This window comes from Pelobates fuscus, chromosome 3 (assembly GCF_036172605.1).
Source record: "Pelobates fuscus isolate aPelFus1 chromosome 3, aPelFus1.pri, whole genome shotgun sequence".
Taxonomy (NCBI): domain Eukaryota; kingdom Metazoa; phylum Chordata; class Amphibia; order Anura; family Pelobatidae; genus Pelobates; species Pelobates fuscus.
The window spans coordinates 401,901,513-401,922,296 of NC_086319.1; the positions used below are offsets into that span (position 1 = coordinate 401,901,513).

General features: G+C 51.5%; 1 protein-coding gene across 1 annotated transcript in view; it reads right to left on the minus strand.

Annotated features, from left to right (window-relative positions):
• Positions 1-853: 853 nt before the first annotated feature.
• The window catches only part of RANGRF (RAN guanine nucleotide release factor), a 28,252-nt gene continuing 8,321 nt past the window's right edge, over positions 854-20,784 (minus strand). The window contains exons 2-6 of the mRNA XM_063446046.1: positions 3,806-3,896; positions 3,090-3,206; positions 2,809-2,965; positions 2,055-2,149; positions 854-1,369 (exon numbers count right to left, since the gene is read on the minus strand). Of these exons, the coding sequence (XP_063302116.1) occupies positions 1,252-1,369; positions 2,055-2,149; positions 2,809-2,965; positions 3,090-3,206; positions 3,806-3,882 (564 nt within the window). The 5' untranslated portion in view covers positions 3,883-3,896 and the 3' untranslated portion in view covers positions 854-1,251. The remainder of the gene's footprint in view (positions 1,370-2,054; positions 2,150-2,808; positions 2,966-3,089; positions 3,207-3,805; positions 3,897-20,784) is intronic.

Sequence of the window (20,784 nt, forward strand, 5' to 3'; positions counted from 1 at the left end):
TTACAAACTCCGTTCCATTCTCCTCTGCATTTACAAACTCCGTTCCATTGTCTGCATTTACAAACTCCGTTCCATTGTCTGGAATTACAAACTCCGTTCCATTGTCTGGATTTACAAACTCCGTTCCATTGTCTGGATTTACAAACTCCGTTCCATTGTCTGGATTTACCATTCTCTGGATTTACAAACTCCGCTCCATTCTCTGGATTTATAAACTCCGCTCCATTCTCTGGATTTATAAACTCCGCTCCATTCTCTGGATTTATAAACTCCGCTCCATTCTCTGGATTTATAAACTCCGCTCCATTCTCTGGATTTATAAACTCCGCTCCATTCTCTGGATTTATAAACTCCGCTCCATTCTCTGGATTTACAAACTCAGTTCTATTCTGTTCCAACTTTGATGGACTGTGTGTTTGGACACCTTTCTATCATGACCAGCATCAAGTTTAACAGCAAACTTCTGTGTGATGGGACCAGATGTAATACCCATCACTCCCGTCTCGCAATAAGTCTTGGGCACCGATGACGGGTTGCCCTTCCGTGAACCACTTTTGGTAGGTACTAACCACTGCAAACCAGGAACACCCCACAAGACTTGCAATTTTGGAGATATTCTGGCTCAGTCATCTAGCCATCATTATAAGGCCTTGTCAACGTCTCTAACAGCTTTTCACTTGTCCATTTTTTATTCTCTTCACCTGTCCATAGGTTACATTTTGTGCCTGATCAGTGTACATTTTAAACCATTAATTAGACACCCTTGGAAATTTTGAATGTAGCTGGTACACACACACATTCACATTATGCATGTGATAAGTATGAAAGATTAATTAGAAAACTGCCCTTAAGATGTCAGTTAGCTAGAAATCCTTTATTTCATTTTTGTAGGAATGTATAAAACCTGCTCAATAGTCACAAGACTTTTAGTTAGTAATGTGTAAAACTATTATCGTCTCTCATTATGTGTTGGGGAAGAGACCCAAAATTGTCACATCATGCCTAGGTCCATTTTACCCATGCCATTATACCAGGGCTGGCTGAATGGCAATGCCCAGCTATTGTAGAACTATATCTACCTAAAGACTGGAAAAGCATTGAAGAAATACAACAGCTAGGGATCCATCTTATGGTCATCCCTCCATATACGGTCCTCCTTACATCACAAACTCCTTATTTAGTGTCTCCAGATAAGTCCCATGATTGTTCCGGTATTACTGGGACTTCTGATTGAGTTATAGCTCTTCACAATCAGCCGAAGATGCCAGGGTCATGGAGCTGCAAACTGCATACTAAATGGTTTAAATCTTCACAAGTCCAACGAGGAAGGGTTTCAGCGGCTCCTCCCACTGCGCTACTGCTGAATGGACTACATTAAAACAAGAAGACAGAAAAAGACTCTTAGCTCACACCTTCTAATTGTCACCATGGGGCGGGGGGAGTGGACTCATAGCTCCTTCTGTCTGTGTCACCCTGCAGGGGGGGGGGGGGGGACAGACTCATAGCTCCTTCTGTCTGTGTCACCCTGCAGGGGGAGGTACAGACTCATAGCTCCTTCTGTCTGTGTCACCCTGCAGGGGGGGGGACAGACTCATAGCTCCTTCTGTCTGTGTCACCCTGCAGGGGGGGGGGGGGACAGACTCATAGCTCCTTCTGTCTGTGTCACTGTGTCACCCTGCAGGGGGAGGGGCAGACTCATAGCTCCTTCTGTCTGTGTCACTGTGTCACCCTGCAGGGGGAGGGACAGACTCATAGCTCCGTCTGTCTGTGTCACTGTGTCACCCTGCAGGGGGAGGGACAGACTCATAGCTCCGTCTGTCTGTGTCACTATGTCACCCTGCAGGGGGAGGGACAGACTCATAGCTCCGTCTGTCTGTGTCACTGTGTCACCCTGCAGGGGGAGGGACAGACTTGTAGCTCATTCTTTGTCAATGGGTTACCTTGTAGGGGGAGGGATAGATTCATATCACCTGCTGTCTATGTCACCCTACAGGGATGGGACAGACTGTCTTTGTCGATTTGTACTCCAAAATGGGTCTGTAAGTGCTACTTACTCAATGACAACAGGATCATTAAAGGTCACCAGAAGGTCTGTTGAATATTGTGGAAGCCGGCACAAAAATAGATGAATATTGACAGTGTTTAGAGCCTGAAAGTACATATAAAATCACGCTATAACATGCATACATAGAGCAGGTACAGTGGCAGTGCCAGCCTCTTCTCCCAAATAAATTACTCTTGGTTTTGTAAAGTTAAAGGAACACTCCAGGTACCATTACAATTTAATTGAAATGAAGTTGTTATGGTGCCAGGAGGTCCATGGAGCTGACTCACTCTCGAGCGGTTTAATCCCAAAGTCTATGTTCCAATGCCAGATCTCTCTGCAGCACTGTCCTTCCCCTTGAATATGGAATATGGCAGCCTCGGTGCTGATTGGCTGAGAGAGTTCAGTGCATGCGCACCAATTAGCGGCTCCCCATTCAAAAAAACAACTTGAAAAATGTACATTCCTTCTCAAATCAGTTTTATGAATGGGGAACCACTGATTAGTTGACCGCTCCCTGACAATCAGATCCTTCCCGTTTCCTGCATTTGAGCAAGTGGAAGGACAGAGAGATCTAGCGCTGGAACACAGACTCTAGGGTTAAACTGTGAGCCACCATAACAACTTCATTGTTATGAAGGATTTGTTTTTGTTGAAGTTATTGTGGTGAACAGATTGTTCCCTAACACATTACAGTACTCTATTCTTGTCAATTGGATCTTGGGATAGGTGACAGTTCAATGTGTATACCCCACAACACGTACCTGTTCATTGAACTTGGACACTTGCTGGAGACCGGTCAGAAGCCATGCGCTGGCACAGTTGGTAAGAGATAGCTGTGCCATGGGGAATGGCTCAACACTCAAGATCTCCGATCGCCCCTCAGCACTATTGCTGGATGCCACATCTTCAAAGTGGTAACTGTCTCCAAAGGAAAAAATGTCATTTAAAAAAAATGTTCTAATAAGAATTCCCTAGAATTCCTGAAAATTAATGTGTCTCAAAATCCTTTCACTGCACCCCTCCAATTACACAGCACTCTCACCGTGCGGCTTCTGAGTCAGTCATCCCCTCCTGGTATTCAAGCAGCTCCACGATGATGCTCTGATCAGTAGAGGTATGGACAAAGACTTCCTGATTATCAGGGATCTCGCGCATGTCACTGTTTGTAGACAAAAATAAAAATATATAATCAGATTTAAAATTATGAAGGCAGAATGGAGGAAGGAGGTAGTTAAGTGGGATAGCGAAAGAAGCTGGAAAGAACGTGGATTTCAGGAAGGTGATGCAGGTAAGTGGATTGGAGATAGGATGTTAGGGTGGGAGGACAGACGCTCGGGGGTGTGGACGGGAGGACAGACGCTCGGGGGTGTGGACGGGAGGACAGACGCTCGGGGGTGTGGACGGGAGGACAGACGCTCGGGGGTGTGGACGGGAGGACAGACGCTCGGGGGTGTGGACGGGAGGACAGACGCTCGGGGGTGTGGACGGGAGGACAGACGCTCGGGGGTGTGGACGGGAGGACAGACGCTCGGGGGTGTGGACGGGAGGACAGACGCTCGGGGGTGTGGACGGGAGGACAGACGCTCGGGGGTGTGGACGGGAGGACAGACGCTCGGGGGTGTGGACGGGAGGACAGACGCTCGGGGGTGTGGACGGGAGGACAGACGCTCGGGGGTGTGGACGGGAGGACAGACGCTCGGGGGTGTGGACGGGAGGACAGACGCTCGGGGGTGTGGACGGGAGGACAAGGGGTCGTACCTGACATCCTGGATTGTAGGGGGCATGACGGCAGAGAAAGCTCCCCCAAAGAGCTGGTACTTTTCAGTTGTGTCCATCGGTAAGAGGAAACCTGTGTAAAATACCACAAGGTGAGGGAATTAGACTGACTCAGCATGCACCAAACGCATATATAGCTTAACATGGGACCACACGAGACACCCTACATTCCATTAGGTTTCATACCATACATGTGAGCCATGCCCTGTCACTGTGTGGCTGAGAGTGATGTGTCCTGATATAAGTGATGTGAACCACGCCCTGTCACTGTGTGGCTGGGAGTGATGTGTCCTGATATAAGTGATGTGAGCCATGCCCTGTCACTGTGTGGCTGGGAGTGATGTGTCCTGATAGAAGTGATGTTAGCCATGCCCTGTCACTGTGTGGCTGAGAGTGGTATGTCCTAATATAAGTGATGTGAGCCATGTCCTGTCATTGTGCGGCTGAGAGTGATGTGTCCTGATATAAGTGATGTGAGCCATGCCCTGTCACTGTGTGGCTGGGAGTGATGTGTCCGGATAGAAGATGTGAGCCATGCCCTGTCACTGTGTGGCTGGGAGTGATGTGTCCTGATAGAAGATGTGAGCCATGCCCTGTCACTGTGTGGCTGGGAGTGATGTGAGCCATGCCCTGTCACTGTGTGCCTGGGAGTGATGTGTCCTGATAGAAGTGATGTGAGCCATGTCCTGTCACTGTGTGGCTGGGAGTGATGTGTCCTGATAGAAGTGATGTGAGCCATGCCCTGTCACTGTGTGGCTGAGAGTGATGTGAGCCATGCCCTGTCACTGTGTGGCTGAGAGTGATGTGAGCCATGTCCTGTCACTGTGTGGCTGAGAGTGATGTGTCCTGATAGAAGAGATGTGAGCCATGCCCTGTCACTGTGAGGCTGAGAGTGATGTGTCCTGATAGAAGTGATGTGAGCCCTGCCCTGTCACTGTGTGGCTGAGAGTGATGTGTCCTGATAGAAGTGATGTGAGCCTTGCCCTGTCACTGTGTGGCTGAGAGTGATGTGTCCTGATAGAAGTGATGTGAGCCTTGCCCTGTCACTGTGTGGCTGAGAGTGATGTGTCCTGATAGAAGTGATGTGAGCCATGCCCTGTCACTGTGTGGCTGGGAGTGATGTGTCCTGATAGAAGTGATGTGAGCCCTGCCCTGTCACTGTGTGGCTGAGAGTGATGTGTCCTGATAGAAGTGATGTGAGCCATGTCCTGTCACTGTGAGGCTGAGAGTGATGTGTCCTGATAGAAGTGATGTGAGCCCTGCCCTGTCACTGTGTGGCTGAGAGTGATGTGTCCTGATAGAAGTGATGTGAGCCATGCCCTGTCACTGTGTGGCTGAGAGTGATGTGAGCCATGTCCTGTCACTGTGAGGCTGAGAGTGATGTGTCCTGATAGAAGTGATGTGAGCCATGCCCTGTCACTGTGTGGCTGAGAGTGATGTGTCCTGATAGAAGTGATGTGAGCCATGTCCTGTCACTGTGTGGCTGAGAGTGATGTGTCCTGATAGAAGTGATGTGAGCCATGCCCTGTCACTGTGTGGCTGGGAGTGATGTGTCCTGATAGAAGTGATGTGAGGCATGCCCTGTCACTGTGTGGCTGGGAGTGATGTGTCCTGATAGAAGTGATGTGAGCCCTGTCCTGTCACTGTGTGGCTGAGAGTGATGTGTCCTGATAGAAGTGATGTGAGCCATGTCCTGTCACTGTGTGGCTGAGAGTGATGTGTCCTGATAGAAGTGATGTGAGCCATGCCCTGTCACTGTGTGGCTGGGAGTGATGTGTCCTGATAGAAGTGATGTGAAGCATGCCCTGTCACTGTGTGGCTGGGAGTGATGTGTCCTGATAGAAGATGTGAGCCATGCCCTGTCACTGTGTGGCTGGGAGTGATGTGTCCTGATAGAAGTGATGTGAGCCATGCCCTGTCACTGTGTGGCTGAGAGTGATGTGTCCTGATAGAAGTGATGTGAGCCCTGCCCTGTCACTGTGTGGCTGAGAGTGATGTGTCCTGATAGAAGTGATGTGAGCCATGTCCTGTCACTGTGTGGCTGAGAGTGATGTGTCCTGATAGAAGTGATGTGAGCCCTGCCCTGTCACTGTGTGGCTGAGAGTGATGTGTCCTGATAGAAGTGATGTGAGCCATGTCCTGTCACTGTGTGGCTGGGAGTGATGTGTCCTGATAGAAGTGATGTGAGCCATGCCCTGTCACTGTGTGGCTGGGAGTGATGTGTCCTGATAGAAGTGATGTGAGCCAGACCCTGTCACTGTGTGGCTGAGAGTGATGTGAGCCCTGCCCTGTCACTGTGTGGCTGGGAGTGATGTGTCCTGATAGAAGTGATGTGAGCCAGACCCTGTCACTGTGTGGCTGAGAGTGATGTGTCCTGATAGAAGTGATGTGAGCCATGCCCTGTCACTGTGTGGCTGAGAGTGATGTGAGCCATGCCCTGACACTGTGTGGCTGGGAGTGATATGTCCTGATAGAAGTGATGTGAGCCCTGTCCTGTCACTGTGTGGCTGAGAGTGATATGTCCTGATAGAAGTGATGTGAGCCATGTCCTGTCACTGTGTGGCTGAGAGTGATGTGTCCTGATAGAAGTGATGTGAGCCATGTCCTGTCACTGTGTGGCTGGGAGTGATGTGTCCTGATAGAAGATGTGAGCCATGCCCTGTCACTGTGTGGCTGGGAGTGATGTGTCCTGATAGAAGTGATGTGAGCCATGCTCTGTCACTGTGTGGCTGGGAGTGATGTGTCCTGATAGAAGTGATGTGAGGCATGCCCTGTCACTGTGAGGCTGAGAGTGACGTGTCTTGATAGAAGTGATGTGAGCCCTGCCCTGTCACTGTGTGGCTGAGAGTGATGTGTCCTGATAGAAGTGATCTGAGCCATGCCCTGTCACTGTGAGGCTGAGAGTGATGTGTCCTGATAGAAGTGATGTGAGCCCTGCCCTGTCACTGTGTGGCTGAGAGTGATGTGTCCTGATAGAAGTGATGTGAGCCATGTCCTGTCACTGTGTGGCTGGGAGTGATGTGTCCTGATAGAAGTGATGTGAGCCATGCCCTGTCACTGTGTGGCTGGGAGTGATGTGTCCTGATAGAAGTGATGTGAGCCAGACCCTGTCACTGTGTGGCTGAGAGTGATGTGAGCCATGTCCTGTCACTGTGTGGCTGGGAGTGATGTGTCCTGATAGAAGTGATGTGAGCCATGCCCTGTCACTGTGTGGCTGAGAGTGATGTGAGACATGCCCTGTCACTGTGTGGCTGGGAGTGATATGTCCTGATAGAAGTGATGTGAGCCATGCCCTGTCACTGTGTGGCTGAGAGTGATATGTCCTGATAGAAGTGATGTGAGCCATGCCCTGTCACTGTGTGGCTGGGAGTGATGTGTCCTGATAGAAGTGATGTGAGCCATGCCCTGTCACTGTGTGGCTGAGAGTGATGTGTCCTGATAGAAGTGATGTGAGCCATGCCCTGTCACTGTGTGGCTGGGAGTGATGTGAGCCATGTCCTGTCACTGTGTGGCTGGGAGTGATGTGTCCTGATAGAAGAGATGTGAGCCCTGCCCTGTCACTGTGTGGCTGAGAGTGATGTGTTCTGATAGAAGTGATGTGAGCCATGCCCTGTCACTGTGTGGCTGAGAGTGATGTGTCCTGATAGAAGTGATGTGAGCCATGTCCTGTCACTGTGAGGCTGAGAGTGATGTGTCCTGATAGAAGTGATGTGAGCCCTGCCCTGTCACTGTGTGGCTGAGAGTGATGTGTCCTGATAGAAGTGATGTGAGCCCTGCCACTGTGTGGCGGAGAGTGATGTGTCCTGATAGAAGTGATGTGAGCCATGTCCTGTCACTGTGTGGCTGAGAGTAATGTGTCCTGATAGAAGTGATGTGAGCCATGCCCTGTCACTGTGTGGCTGGGAGTGATGTGTCCTGATAGAAGTGATGTGAGCCCTGCCCTGTCACTGTGTGGCTGAGAGTGATGTGTCCTGATAAAAGTGATGTGAGCCATGCCCTGTCACTGTGTGGCTGGGAGTGATGTGAGCCATGTCCTGTCACTGTGTGGCTGGGAGTGATGTGTCCTGATAGAAGAGATGTGAGCAATGCCCTGTCACTGTGTGGCTGAGAGTGATGTGTCCTGATAGAAGTGATGTGAGCCATGCCCTGTCACTGTGTGGCTGAGAGTGATGTGTCCTGATAGAAGTGATGTGAGCCATGTCCTGTCACTGTGAGGCTGAGAGTGATGTGTCCTGATAGAAGTGATGTGAGCCCTGCCCTGTCACTGTGTGGCTGAGAGTGATGTGTCCTGATAGAAGTGATGTGAGCCATGCCCTGTCACTGTGTGGCTGAGAGTGATGTGTCCTGATAGAAGTGATGTGAGCCATGTCCTGTCACTGTGTGGCTGGGAGTGATGTGTCCTGATAGAAGTGATGTGAGCCCTGTCCTGTCACTGTGTGGCTGAGAGTGATGTGTCCTGATAGAAGTGATGTGAGCCATGCCCTGTCACTGTGTGGCTGGGAGTGATGTGTCCTGATAGAAGATGTGAGCCATGCCCTGTCACTGTGTGGCTGGGAGTGATGTGTCCTGATAGAAGTGATGTGAGGCATGCCCTGTCACTGTGTGGCTGGGAGTGATGTGTCCTGATAGAAGTGATGTGAGCCATGCCCTGTCACTGTGAGGCTGAGAGTGATGTGACCTGATAGAAGTGATGTGAGCCATGTCCTGTCACTGTGAGGCTGAGAGTGATGTGTCCTGATAGAAGTGATGAGAGCCCTGTCCTGTCACTGTGTGGCTGAGAGTGATATGTCCTGATAGAAGTGATGTGAGCCATGTCCTGTCACTGTGTGGCTGAGAGTGATGTGTCCTGATAGAAGTGATGTGAGCCATGCCCTGTCACTGTGTGGCTGGGAGTGATGTGTCCTGATAGAAGTGATGTGAGGCATGCCCTGTCACTGTGTGGCTGGGAGTGATGTGTCCTGATAGAAGTGATGTGAGCCCTGCCCTGTCACTGTGTGGCTGAGAGTGATGTGTCCTGATAGAAGTGATGTGAGCCATGCCCTGTCACTGTGAGGCTGAGAGTGATGTGTCCTGATAGAAGTGATGTGAGCCATGCCCTGTCACTGTGAGGCTGAGAGTGATGTGTCCTGATAGAAGTGATGTGAGCCCTGCCCTGTCACTGTGTGGCTGAGAGTGATGTGAGCCATGCCCTGTCACTGTGTGGCTGGGAGTGATGTGTCCTGATAGAAGTGATGTGAGCCATGCCCTGTCACTGTGAGGCTGAGAGTGATGTGTCCTGATAGAAGTGATGTGAGCCATGTCCTGTCACTGTGAGGCTGAGAGTGATGTGTCCTGATAGAAGTGATGAGAGCCCTGTCCTGTCACTGTGTGGCTGAGAGTGATATGTCCTGATAGAAGTGATGTGAGCCATGTCCTGTCACTGTGTGGCTGAGAGTGATGTGTCCTGATAGAAGTGATGTGAGCCATGCCCTGTCACTGTGTGGCTGGGAGTGATGTGTCCTGATAGAAGTGATGTGAGGCATGCCCTGTCACTGTGTGGCTGGGAGTGATGTGTCCTGATAGAAGTGATGTGAGGCATGCCCTGTCACTGTGTGGCTGGGAGTGATGTGTCCTGATAGAAGTGATGTGAGCCCTGCCCTGTCACTGTGTGGCTGAGAGTGATGTGTCCTGATAGAAGTGATGTGAGCCATGCCCTGTCACTGTGAGGCTGAGAGTGATGTGTCCTGATAGAAGTGATGTGAGCCATGTCCTGTCACTGTGTGGCTGAGAGTGATATGTCCTGATAGAAGTGATGTGAGCCATGCCCTGTCACTGTGAGGCTGAGAGTGATGTGTCCTGATAGAAGTGATGTGAGCCCTGCCCTGTGTGGCTGAGAGTGATGTGAGCCATGCCCTGTCACTGTGAGGCTGAGAGTGATGTGTCCTGATAGAAGTGATGTGAGCCATGTCATGTCACTGTGTGGCTGGGAGTGATGTGTCCTGATAGAAGTGATGTGAGCCAGACCCTGTCACTGTGTGGCTGAGAGTGATGTGAGCCATGCCCTGTCACTGTGAGGCTGAGAGTGATGTGTCCTGATAGAAGTGATGTGAGCCATGCCCTGTCACTGTGTGGCTGGGAGTGATGTGTCCTGATAGAAGTGATGTGAGCCATACCCTGTCACTGTGTGGCTGAGAGTGATGTGAGCCATGTCCTGTCACTGTGAGGCTGAGAGTGATGTGTCCTGATAGAAGTGATGTGAGCCATGTCCTGTCACTGTGTGGCTGAGAGTGATATGTCCTGATAGAAGTGATGTGAGCCATGTCCTGTCACTGTGTGGCTGAGAGTGATGTGTCCTGATAGAAGTGATGTGAGCCATGCCCTGTCACTGTGTGGCTGGGAGTGATGTGTCCTGATAGAAGTGATGTGAGGCATGCCCTGTCACTGTGTGGCTGGGAGTGATGTGTCCTGATAGAAGTGATGTGAGCCATGTCCTGTCACTGTGTGGCTGAGAGTGATGTGTCCTGATAGAAGTGATGTGAGCCCTGCCCTGTCACTGTGTGGCTGAGAGTGATGTGTCCTGATAGAAGTGATGTGAGCCATGTCCTGTCACTGTGTGGCTGGGAGTGATGTGTCCTGATAGAAGTGATGTGAGCCAGACCCTGTCACTGTGTGGCTGAGAGTGCTGTGTCCTGATAGAAGTGATGTGAGCCATGCCCTGTCACTGTGTGGCTGAGAGTGATGTGAGCCATGCCCTGACACTGTGTGGCTGGGAGTGATATGTCCTGATAGAAGTGATGTGAGCCCTGTCCTGTCACTGTGTGGCTGAGAGTGATATGTCCTGATAGAAGTGATGTGAGCCATGTCCTGTCACTGTGTGGCTGAGAGTGATGTGTCCTGATAGAAGTGATGTGAGCCATGTCCTGTCACTGTGTGGCTGGGAGTGATGTGTCCTGATAGAAGATGTGAGCCATGCCCTGTCACTGTGTGGCTGGGAGTGATGTGTCCTGATAGAAGTGATGTGAGCCATGCTCTGTCACTGTGTGGCTGGGAGTGATGTGTCCTGATAGAAGTGATGTGAGCCATGCTCTGTCACTGTGTGGCTGGGAGTGATGTGTCCTGATAGAAGTGATGTGAGGCATGCCCTGTCACTGTGAGGCTGAGAGTGATGTGTCCTGATAGAAGTGATGTGAGCCCTGCCCTGTCACTGTGTGGCTGAGAGTGATGTGTCCTGATAGAAGTGATGTGAGCCATGCCCTGTCACTGTGAGGCTGAGAGTGATGTGTCCTGATAGAAGTGATGTGAGCCATGTCCTGTCACTGTGAGGCTGAGAGTGATGTGTCCTGATAGAAGTGATGTGAGCCCTGCCCTGTCACTGTGTGGCTGAGAGTGATGTGTCCTGATAGAAGTGATGTGAGCCATGCCCTGTCACTGTGTGGCTGAGAGTGATGTGAGCCATGTCCTGTCACTGTGAGGCTGAGAGTGATGTGTCCTGATAGAAGTGATGTGAGCCATGCCCTGTCACTGTGTGGCTGAGAGTGATGTGTCCTGATAGAAGTGATGTGAGCCATGTCCTGTCACTGTGTGGCTGAGAGTGATGTGTCCTGATAGAAGTGATGTGAGCCATGCCCTGTCACTGTGTGGCTGGGAGTGATGTGTCCTGATAGAAGTGATGTGAGGCATGCCCTGTCACTGTGTGGCTGGGAGTGATGTGTCCTGATAGAAGTGATGTGAGCCCTGTCCTGTCACTGTGTGGCTGAGAGTGATGTGTCCTGATAGAAGTGATGTGAGCCATGTCCTGTCACTGTGTGGCTGAGAGTGATGTGTCCTGATAGAAGATGTGAGCCATGCCCTGTCACTGTGTGGCTGGGAGTGATGTGTCCTGATAGAAGTGATGTGAGCCATGCTCTGTCACTGTGTGGCTGGGAGTGATGTGTCCTGATAGAAGTGATGTGAGCCTTGCCCTGTCACTGTGTGGCTGAGAGTGATGTGTCCTGATAGAAGTGATGTGAGCCTTGCCCTGTCACTGTGTGGCTGAGAGTGATGTGTCCTGATAGAAGTGATGTGAGCCATGCCCTGTCACTGTGTGGCTGGGAGTGATGTGTCCTGATAGAAGTGATGTGAGCCCTGCCCTGTCACTGTGTGGCTGAGAGTGATGTGTCCTGATAGAAGTGATGTGAGCCATGTCCTGTCACTGTGAGGCTGAGAGTGATGTGTCCTGATAGAAGTGATGTGAGCCCTGCCCTGTCACTGTGTGGCTGAGAGTGATGTGTCCTGATAGAAGTGATGTGAGCCATGCCCTGTCACTGTGTGGCTGAGAGTGATGTGAGCCATGTCCTGTCACTGTGAGGCTGAGAGTGATGTGTCCTGATAGAAGTGATGTGAGCCATGCCCTGTCACTGTGTGGCTGAGAGTGATGTGTCCTGATAGAAGTGATGTGAGCCATGTCCTGTCACTGTGTGGCTGAGAGTGATGTGTCCTGATAGAAGTGATGTGAGCCATGCCCTGTCACTGTGTGGCTGGGAGTGATGTGTCCTGATAGAAGTGATGTGAGGCATGCCCTGTCACTGTGTGGCTGGGAGTGATGTGTCCTGATAGAAGTGATGTGAGCCCTGTCCTGTCACTGTGTGGCTGAGAGTGATGTGTCCTGATAGAAGTGATGTGAGCCATGTCCTGTCACTGTGTGGCTGAGAGTGATGTGTCCTGATAGAAGTGATGTGAGCCATGCCCTGTCACTGTGTGGCTGGGAGTGATGTGTCCTGATAGAAGTGATGTGAAGCATGCCCTGTCACTGTGTGGCTGGGAGTGATGTGTCCTGATAGAAGATGTGAGCCATGCCCTGTCACTGTGTGGCTGGGAGTGATGTGTCCTGATAGAAGTGATGTGAGCCATGCCCTGTCACTGTGTGGCTGAGAGTGATGTGTCCTGATAGAAGTGATGTGAGCCCTGCCCTGTCACTGTGTGGCTGAGAGTGATGTGTCCTGATAGAAGTGATGTGAGCCATGTCCTGTCACTGTGTGGCTGAGAGTGATGTGTCCTGATAGAAGTGATGTGAGCCCTGCCCTGTCACTGTGTGGCTGAGAGTGATGTGTCCTGATAGAAGTGATGTGAGCCATGTCCTGTCACTGTGTGGCTGGGAGTGATGTGTCCTGATAGAAGTGATGTGAGCCATGCCCTGTCACTGTGTGGCTGGGAGTGATGTGTCCTGATAGAAGTGATGTGAGCCAGACCCTGTCACTGTGTGGCTGAGAGTGATGTGAGCCCTGCCCTGTCACTGTGTGGCTGGGAGTGATGTGTCCTGATAGAAGTGATGTGAGCCAGACCCTGTCACTGTGTGGCTGAGAGTGATGTGTCCTGATAGAAGTGATGTGAGCCATGCCCTGTCACTGTGTGGCTGAGAGTGATGTGAGCCATGCCCTGACACTGTGTGGCTGGGAGTGATATGTCCTGATAGAAGTGATGTGAGCCCTGTCCTGTCACTGTGTGGCTGAGAGTGATATGTCCTGATAGAAGTGATGTGAGCCATGTCCTGTCACTGTGTGGCTGAGAGTGATGTGTCCTGATAGAAGTGATGTGAGCCATGTCCTGTCACTGTGTGGCTGGGAGTGATGTGTCCTGATAGAAGATGTGAGCCATGCCCTGTCACTGTGTGGCTGGGAGTGATGTGTCCTGATAGAAGTGATGTGAGCCATGCTCTGTCACTGTGTGGCTGGGAGTGATGTGTCCTGATAGAAGTGATGTGAGGCATGCCCTGTCACTGTGAGGCTGAGAGTGACGTGTCTTGATAGAAGTGATGTGAGCCCTGCCCTGTCACTGTGTGGCTGAGAGTGATGTGTCCTGATAGAAGTGATCTGAGCCATGCCCTGTCACTGTGAGGCTGAGAGTGATGTGTCCTGATAGAAGTGATGTGAGCCCTGCCCTGTCACTGTGTGGCTGAGAGTGATGTGTCCTGATAGAAGTGATGTGAGCCATGTCCTGTCACTGTGTGGCTGGGAGTGATGTGTCCTGATAGAAGTGATGTGAGCCATGCCCTGTCACTGTGTGGCTGGGAGTGATGTGTCCTGATAGAAGTGATGTGAGCCAGACCCTGTCACTGTGTGGCTGAGAGTGATGTGAGCCATGTCCTGTCACTGTGTGGCTGGGAGTGATGTGTCCTGATAGAAGTGATGTGAGCCATGCCCTGTCACTGTGTGGCTGAGAGTGATGTGAGACATGCCCTGTCACTGTGTGGCTGGGAGTGATATGTCCTGATAGAAGTGATGTGAGCCATGCCCTGTCACTGTGTGGCTGAGAGTGATATGTCCTGATAGAAGTGATGTGAGCCATGCCCTGTCACTGTGTGGCTGGGAGTGATGTGTCCTGATAGAAGTGATGTGAGCCATGCCCTGTCACTGTGTGGCTGAGAGTGATGTGTCCTGATAGAAGTGATGTGAGCCATGCCCTGTCACTGTGTGGCTGGGAGTGATGTGAGCCATGTCCTGTCACTGTGTGGCTGGGAGTGATGTGTCCTGATAGAAGAGATGTGAGCCCTGCCCTGTCACTGTGTGGCTGAGAGTGATGTGTTCTGATAGAAGTGATGTGAGCCATGCCCTGTCACTGTGTGGCTGAGAGTGATGTGTCCTGATAGAAGTGATGTGAGCCATGTCCTGTCACTGTGAGGCTGAGAGTGATGTGTCCTGATAGAAGTGATGTGAGCCCTGCCCTGTCACTGTGTGGCTGAGAGTGATGTGTCCTGATAGAAGTGATGTGAGCCCTGCCACTGTGTGGCGGAGAGTGATGTGTCCTGATAGAAGTGATGTGAGCCATGTCCTGTCACTGTGTGGCTGAGAGTAATGTGTCCTGATAGAAGTGATGTGAGCCATGCCCTGTCACTGTGTGGCTGGGAGTGATGTGTCCTGATAGAAGTGATGTGAGCCCTGCCCTGTCACTGTGTGGCTGAGAGTGATGTGTCCTGATAAAAGTGATGTGAGCCATGCCCTGTCACTGTGTGGCTGGGAGTGATGTGAGCCATGTCCTGTCACTGTGTGGCTGGGAGTGATGTGTCCTGATAGAAGAGATGTGAGCAATGCCCTGTCACTGTGTGGCTGAGAGTGATGTGTCCTGATAGAAGTGATGTGAGCCATGCCCTGTCACTGTGTGGCTGAGAGTGATGTGTCCTGATAGAAGTGATGTGAGCCATGTCCTGTCACTGTGAGGCTGAGAGTGATGTGTCCTGATAGAAGTGATGTGAGCCCTGCCCTGTCACTGTGTGGCTGAGAGTGATGTGTCCTGATAGAAGTGATGTGAGCCATGCCCTGTCACTGTGTGGCTGAGAGTGATGTGTCCTGATAGAAGTGATGTGAGCCATGTCCTGTCACTGTGTGGCTGGGAGTGATGTGTCCTGATAGAAGTGATGTGAGCCCTGTCCTGTCACTGTGTGGCTGAGAGTGATGTGTCCTGATAGAAGTGATGTGAGCCATGCCCTGTCACTGTGTGGCTGGGAGTGATGTGTCCTGATAGAAGATGTGAGCCATGCCCTGTCACTGTGTGGCTGGGAGTGATGTGTCCTGATAGAAGTGATGTGAGGCATGCCCTGTCACTGTGTGGCTGGGAGTGATGTGTCCTGATAGAAGTGATGTGAGCCATGCCCTGTCACTGTGAGGCTGAGAGTGATGTGACCTGATAGAAGTGATGTGAGCCATGTCCTGTCACTGTGAGGCTGAGAGTGATGTGTCCTGATAGAAGTGATGAGAGCCCTGTCCTGTCACTGTGTGGCTGAGAGTGATATGTCCTGATAGAAGTGATGTGAGCCATGTCCTGTCACTGTGTGGCTGAGAGTGATGTGTCCTGATAGAAGTGATGTGAGCCATGCCCTGTCACTGTGTGGCTGGGAGTGATGTGTCCTGATAGAAGTGATGTGAGGCATGCCCTGTCACTGTGTGGCTGGGAGTGATGTGTCCTGATAGAAGTGATGTGAGCCCTGCCCTGTCACTGTGTGGCTGAGAGTGATGTGTCCTGATAGAAGTGATGTGAGCCATGCCCTGTCACTGTGAGGCTGAGAGTGATGTGTCCTGATAGAAGTGATGTGAGCCATGCCCTGTCACTGTGAGGCTGAGAGTGATGTGTCCTGATAGAAGTGATGTGAGCCCTGCCCTGTCACTGTGTGGCTGAGAGTGATGTGAGCCATGCCCTGTCACTGTGTGGCTGGGAGTGATGTGTCCTGATAGAAGTGATGTGAGCCATGCCCTGTCACTGTGAGGCTGAGAGTGATGTGTCCTGATAGAAGTGATGTGAGCCATGTCCTGTCACTGTGAGGCTGAGAGTGATGTGTCCTGATAGAAGTGATGAGAGCCCTGTCCTGTCACTGTGTGGCTGAGAGTGATATGTCCTGATAGAAGTGATGTGAGCCATGTCCTGTCACTGTGTGGCTGAGAGTGATGTGTCCTGATAGAAGTGATGTGAGCCATGCCCTGTCACTGTGTGGCTGGGAGTGATGTGTCCTGATAGAAGTGATGTGAGGCATGCCCTGTCACTGTGTGGCTGGGAGTGATGTGTCCTGATAGAAGTGATGTGAGGCATGCCCTGTCACTGTGTGGCTGGGAGTGATGTGTCCTGATAGAAGTGATGTGAGCCCTGCCCTGTCACTGTGTGGCTGAGAGTGATGTGTCCTGATAGAAGTGATGTGAGCCATGCCCTGTCACTGTGAGGCTGAGAGTGATGTGTCCTGATAGAAGTGATGTGAGCCATGTCCTGTCACTGTGTGGCTGAGAGTGATATGTCCTGATAGAAGTGATGTGAGCCATGCCCTGTCACTGTGAGGCTGAGAGTGATGTGTCCTGATAGAAGTGATGTGAGCCCTGCCCTGTGTGGCTGAGAGTGATGTGAGCCATGCCCTGTCACTGTGAGGCTGAGAGTGATGTGTCCTGATAGAAGTGATGTGAGCCATGTCATGTCACTGTGTGGCTGGGAGTGATGTGTCCTGATAGAAGTGATGTGAGCCAGACCCTGTCACTGTGTGGCTGAGAGTGATGTGAGCCATGCCCTGTCACTGTGAGGCTGAGAGTGATGTGTCCTGATAGAAGTGATGTGAGCCATGCCCTGTCACTGTGTGGCTGGGAGTGATGTGTCCTGATAGAAGTGATGTGAGCCATACCCTGTCACTGTGTGGCTGAGAGTGATGTGAGCCATGTCCTGTCACTGTGAGGCTGAGAGTGATGTGTCCTGATAGAAGTGATGTGAGCCATGTCCTGTCACTGTGTGGCTGAGAGTGATATGTCCTGATAGAAGTGATGTGAGCCATGTCCTGTCACTGTGTGGCTGAGAGTGATGTGTCCTGATAGAAGTGATGTGAGCCATGCCCTGTCACTGTGTGGCTGGGAGTGATGTGTCCTGATAGAAGTGATGTGAGGCATGCCCTGTCACTGTGTGGCTGGGAGTGATGTGTCCTGATAGAAGTGATGTGAGCCATGTCCTGTCACTGTGTGGCTGAGAGTGATGTGTCCTGATAGAAGTGATGTGAGCCCTGCCCTGTCACTGTGTGGCTGAGAGTGATGTGTCCTGATAGAAGTGATGTGAGCCATGTCCTGTCACTGTGTGGCTGGGAGTGATGTGTCCTGATAGAAGTGATGTGAGCCAGACCCTGTCACTGTGTGGCTGAGAGTGCTGTGTCCTGATAGAAGTGATGTGAGCCATGCCCTGTCACTGTGTGGCTGAGAGTGATGTGAGCCATGCCCTGACACTGTGTGGCTGGGAGTGATATGTCCTGATAGAAGTGATGTGAGCCCTGTCCTGTCACTGTGTGGCTGAGAGTGATATGTCCTGATAGAAGTGATGTGAGCCATGTCCTGTCACTGTGTGGCTGAGAGTGATGTGTCCTGATAGAAGTGATGTGAGCCATGTCCTGTCACTGTGTGGCTGGGAGTGATGTGTCCTGATAGAAGATGTGAGCCATGCCCTGTCACTGTGTGGCTGGGAGTGATGTGTCCTGATAGAAGTGATGTGAGCCATGCTCTGTCACTGTGTGGCTGGGAGTGATGTGTCCTGATAGAAGTGATGTGAGCCATGCTCTGTCACTGTGTGGCTGGGAGTGATGTGTCCTGATAGAAGTGATGTGAGGCATGCCCTGTCACTGTGAGGCTGAGAGTGATGTGTCCTGATAGAAGTGATGTGAGCCCTGCCCTGTCACTGTGTGGCTGAGAGTGATGTGTCCTGATAGAAGTGATGTGAGCCATGCCCTGTCACTGTGAGGCTGAGAGTGATGTGTCCTGATAGAAGTGATGTGAGCCCTGCCCTGTCACTGTGTGGCTGAGAGTGATGTGTCCTGATAGAAGTGATGTGAGCCCTGCCCTGTCACTGTGTGGCTGAGAGTGATGTGTCCTGATAGAAGTGATGTGAGCCATGTCCTGTCACTGTGTGGCTGGGAGTGATGTGTCCTGATAGAAGTGATGTGAGCCATGCCCTGTCACTGTGTGGCTGGGAGTGATGTGTCCTGATAGAAGTGATGTGAGCCATGCCCTGTCACTGTGTGGCTGGGAGTGATGTGTCCTGATAGAAGTGATGTGAGCCAGACCCTGTCACTGTGTGGCTGAGAGTGATGTGAGCCATGTCCTGTCACTGTGTGGCTGGGAGTGATGTGTCCTGATAGAAGTGATGTGAGCCATGCCCTGTCACTGTGTGGCTGAGAGTGATGTGAGCCATGCCCTGTCACTGTGTGGCTGGGAGTGATATGTCCTGATAGAAGTGATGTGAGCCATGCCCTGTCACTGTGTGGCTGAGAGTGATATGTCCTGATAGAAGTGATGTGAGCCATGCCCTGTCACTGTGTGGCTGGGAGTGATGTGTCCTGATAGAAGTGATGTGAGCCATGCCCTGTCACTGTGTGGCTGGGAGTGATGTGAGCCATGTCCTGTCACTGTGTGGCTGGGAGTGATGTGTCCTGATAGAAGAGATGTGAGCCCTGCCCTGTCACTGTGTGGCTGAGAGTGATGTGTCCTGATAGAAGTGATGTGAGCCATGCCCTGTCACTGTGTGGCTGAGAGTGATGTGTCCTGATAGAAGTGATGTGAGCCATGTCCTGTCACTGTGAGGCTGAGAGTGATGTGTCCTGATAGAAGTGATGTGAGCCCTGCCCTGTCACTGTGTGGCTGAGAGTGATGTGTCCTGATAGAAGTGATGTGAGCCCTGCCACTGTGTGGCGGAGAGTGATGTGTCCTGATAGAAGTGATGTGAGCCATGTCCTGTCACTGTGTGGCTGAGAGTAATGTGTCCTGATAGAAGTGATGTGAGCCATGCCCTGTCACTGTGTGGCTGGGAGTGATGTGTCCTGATAGAAGTGATGTGAGCCCTGCCCTGTCACTGTGTGGCTGAGAGTGATGTGTCCTGATAAAAGTGATGTGAGCCATGCCCTGTCACTGTGTGGCTGGGAGTGATGTGAGCCATGTCCTGTCACTGTGTGGCTGGGAGTGATGTGTCCTGATAGAAGAGATGTGAGCCCTGCCCTGTCACTGTGTGGCTGAGAGTGATGTGTCCTGATAGAAGTGATGTGAGCCATGCCCTGTCACTGTGTGGCTGAGAGTGATGTGTCCTGATAGAAGTGATGTGAGCCATGTCCTGTCACTGTGAGGCTGAGAGTGATGTGTCCTGATAGAAGTGATGTGAGCCCTGCCCTGTCACTGTGTGGCTGAGAGTAATGTGTCCTGATAGAAGTGATGTGAGCCATGCCCTGTCACTGTGTGGCTGAGAGTGATGTGTCCTGATAGAAGTGATGTGAGCCATGTCCTGTCACTGTGTGGCTGGGAGTGATGTGTCCTGATAGAAGTGATGTGAGCCCTGTCCTGTCACTGTGTGGCTGAGAGTGATGTGTCCTGATAGAAGTGATGTGAGCCATGCCCTGTCACTGTGTGGCTGGGAGTGATGTGTCCTGATAGAAGTGATGTGAGCCATGCCCTGTCACTGTGAGGCTGAGAGTGATGTGTCCTGATAGAAGTGATGTGAGCCATGTCCTGTCACTGTGAGGCTGAGAGTGATGTGTCCTGATAGAAGTGATGAGAGCCCTGTCCTGTCACTGTGTGGCTGAGAGTGATATGTCCTGATAGAAGTGATGTGAGCCATGTCCTGTCACTGTGTGGCTGAGAGTGATGTGTCCTGATAGAAGTGATGTGAGCCATGCCCTGTCACTGTGTGGCTGGGAGTGATGTGTCCTGATAGAAGTGATGTGAGGCATGCCCTGTCACTGTGTGGCTGGGAGTGATGTGTCCTGATAGAAGTGATGTGAGCCCTGCCCTGTCACTGTGTGGCTGAGAGTGATGTGTCCTGATAGAAGTGATGTGAGCCATGCCCTGTCACTGTGTGGCTGAGAGTGATGTGAGCCATGCCCTGTCACTGTGTGGCTGGGAGTGATGTGTCCTGATAGAAGTGATGTGAGCCATGCCCTGTCACTGTGAGGCTGAGAGTGATGTGTCCTGATAGAAGTGATGTGAGCCATGTCCTGTCACTGTGTGGCTGAGAGTGATATGTCCTGATAGAAGTGATGTGAGCCATGCCCTGTCACTGTGAGGCTGAGAGTGATGTGTCCTGATAGAAGTGATGTGAGCCCTGCCCTGTCACTGTGTGGCTGAGAGTGATGTGAGCCATGCCCTGTCACTGTGTGGCTGGGAGTGATGTGTCCTGATAGAAGTGATGAGAGCCCTGTCCTGTCACTGTGTGGCTGAGAGTGATATGTCCTGATAGAAGTGATGTGAGCCATGTCCTGTCACTGTGTGGCTGAGAGTGATGTGTCCTGATAGAAGTGATGTGAGCCATGCCCTGTCACTGTGTGGCTGGGAGTGATGTGTCCTGATAGAAGTGATGTGAGGCATGCCCTGTCACTGTGTGGCTGGGAGTGATGTGTCCTGATAGAAGTGATGTGAGCCCTGCCCTGTCACTGTGTGGCTGAGAGTGATGTGTCCTGATAGAAGTGATGTGAGCCATGCCCTGTCACTGTGAGGCTGAGAGTGATGTGTCCTGAT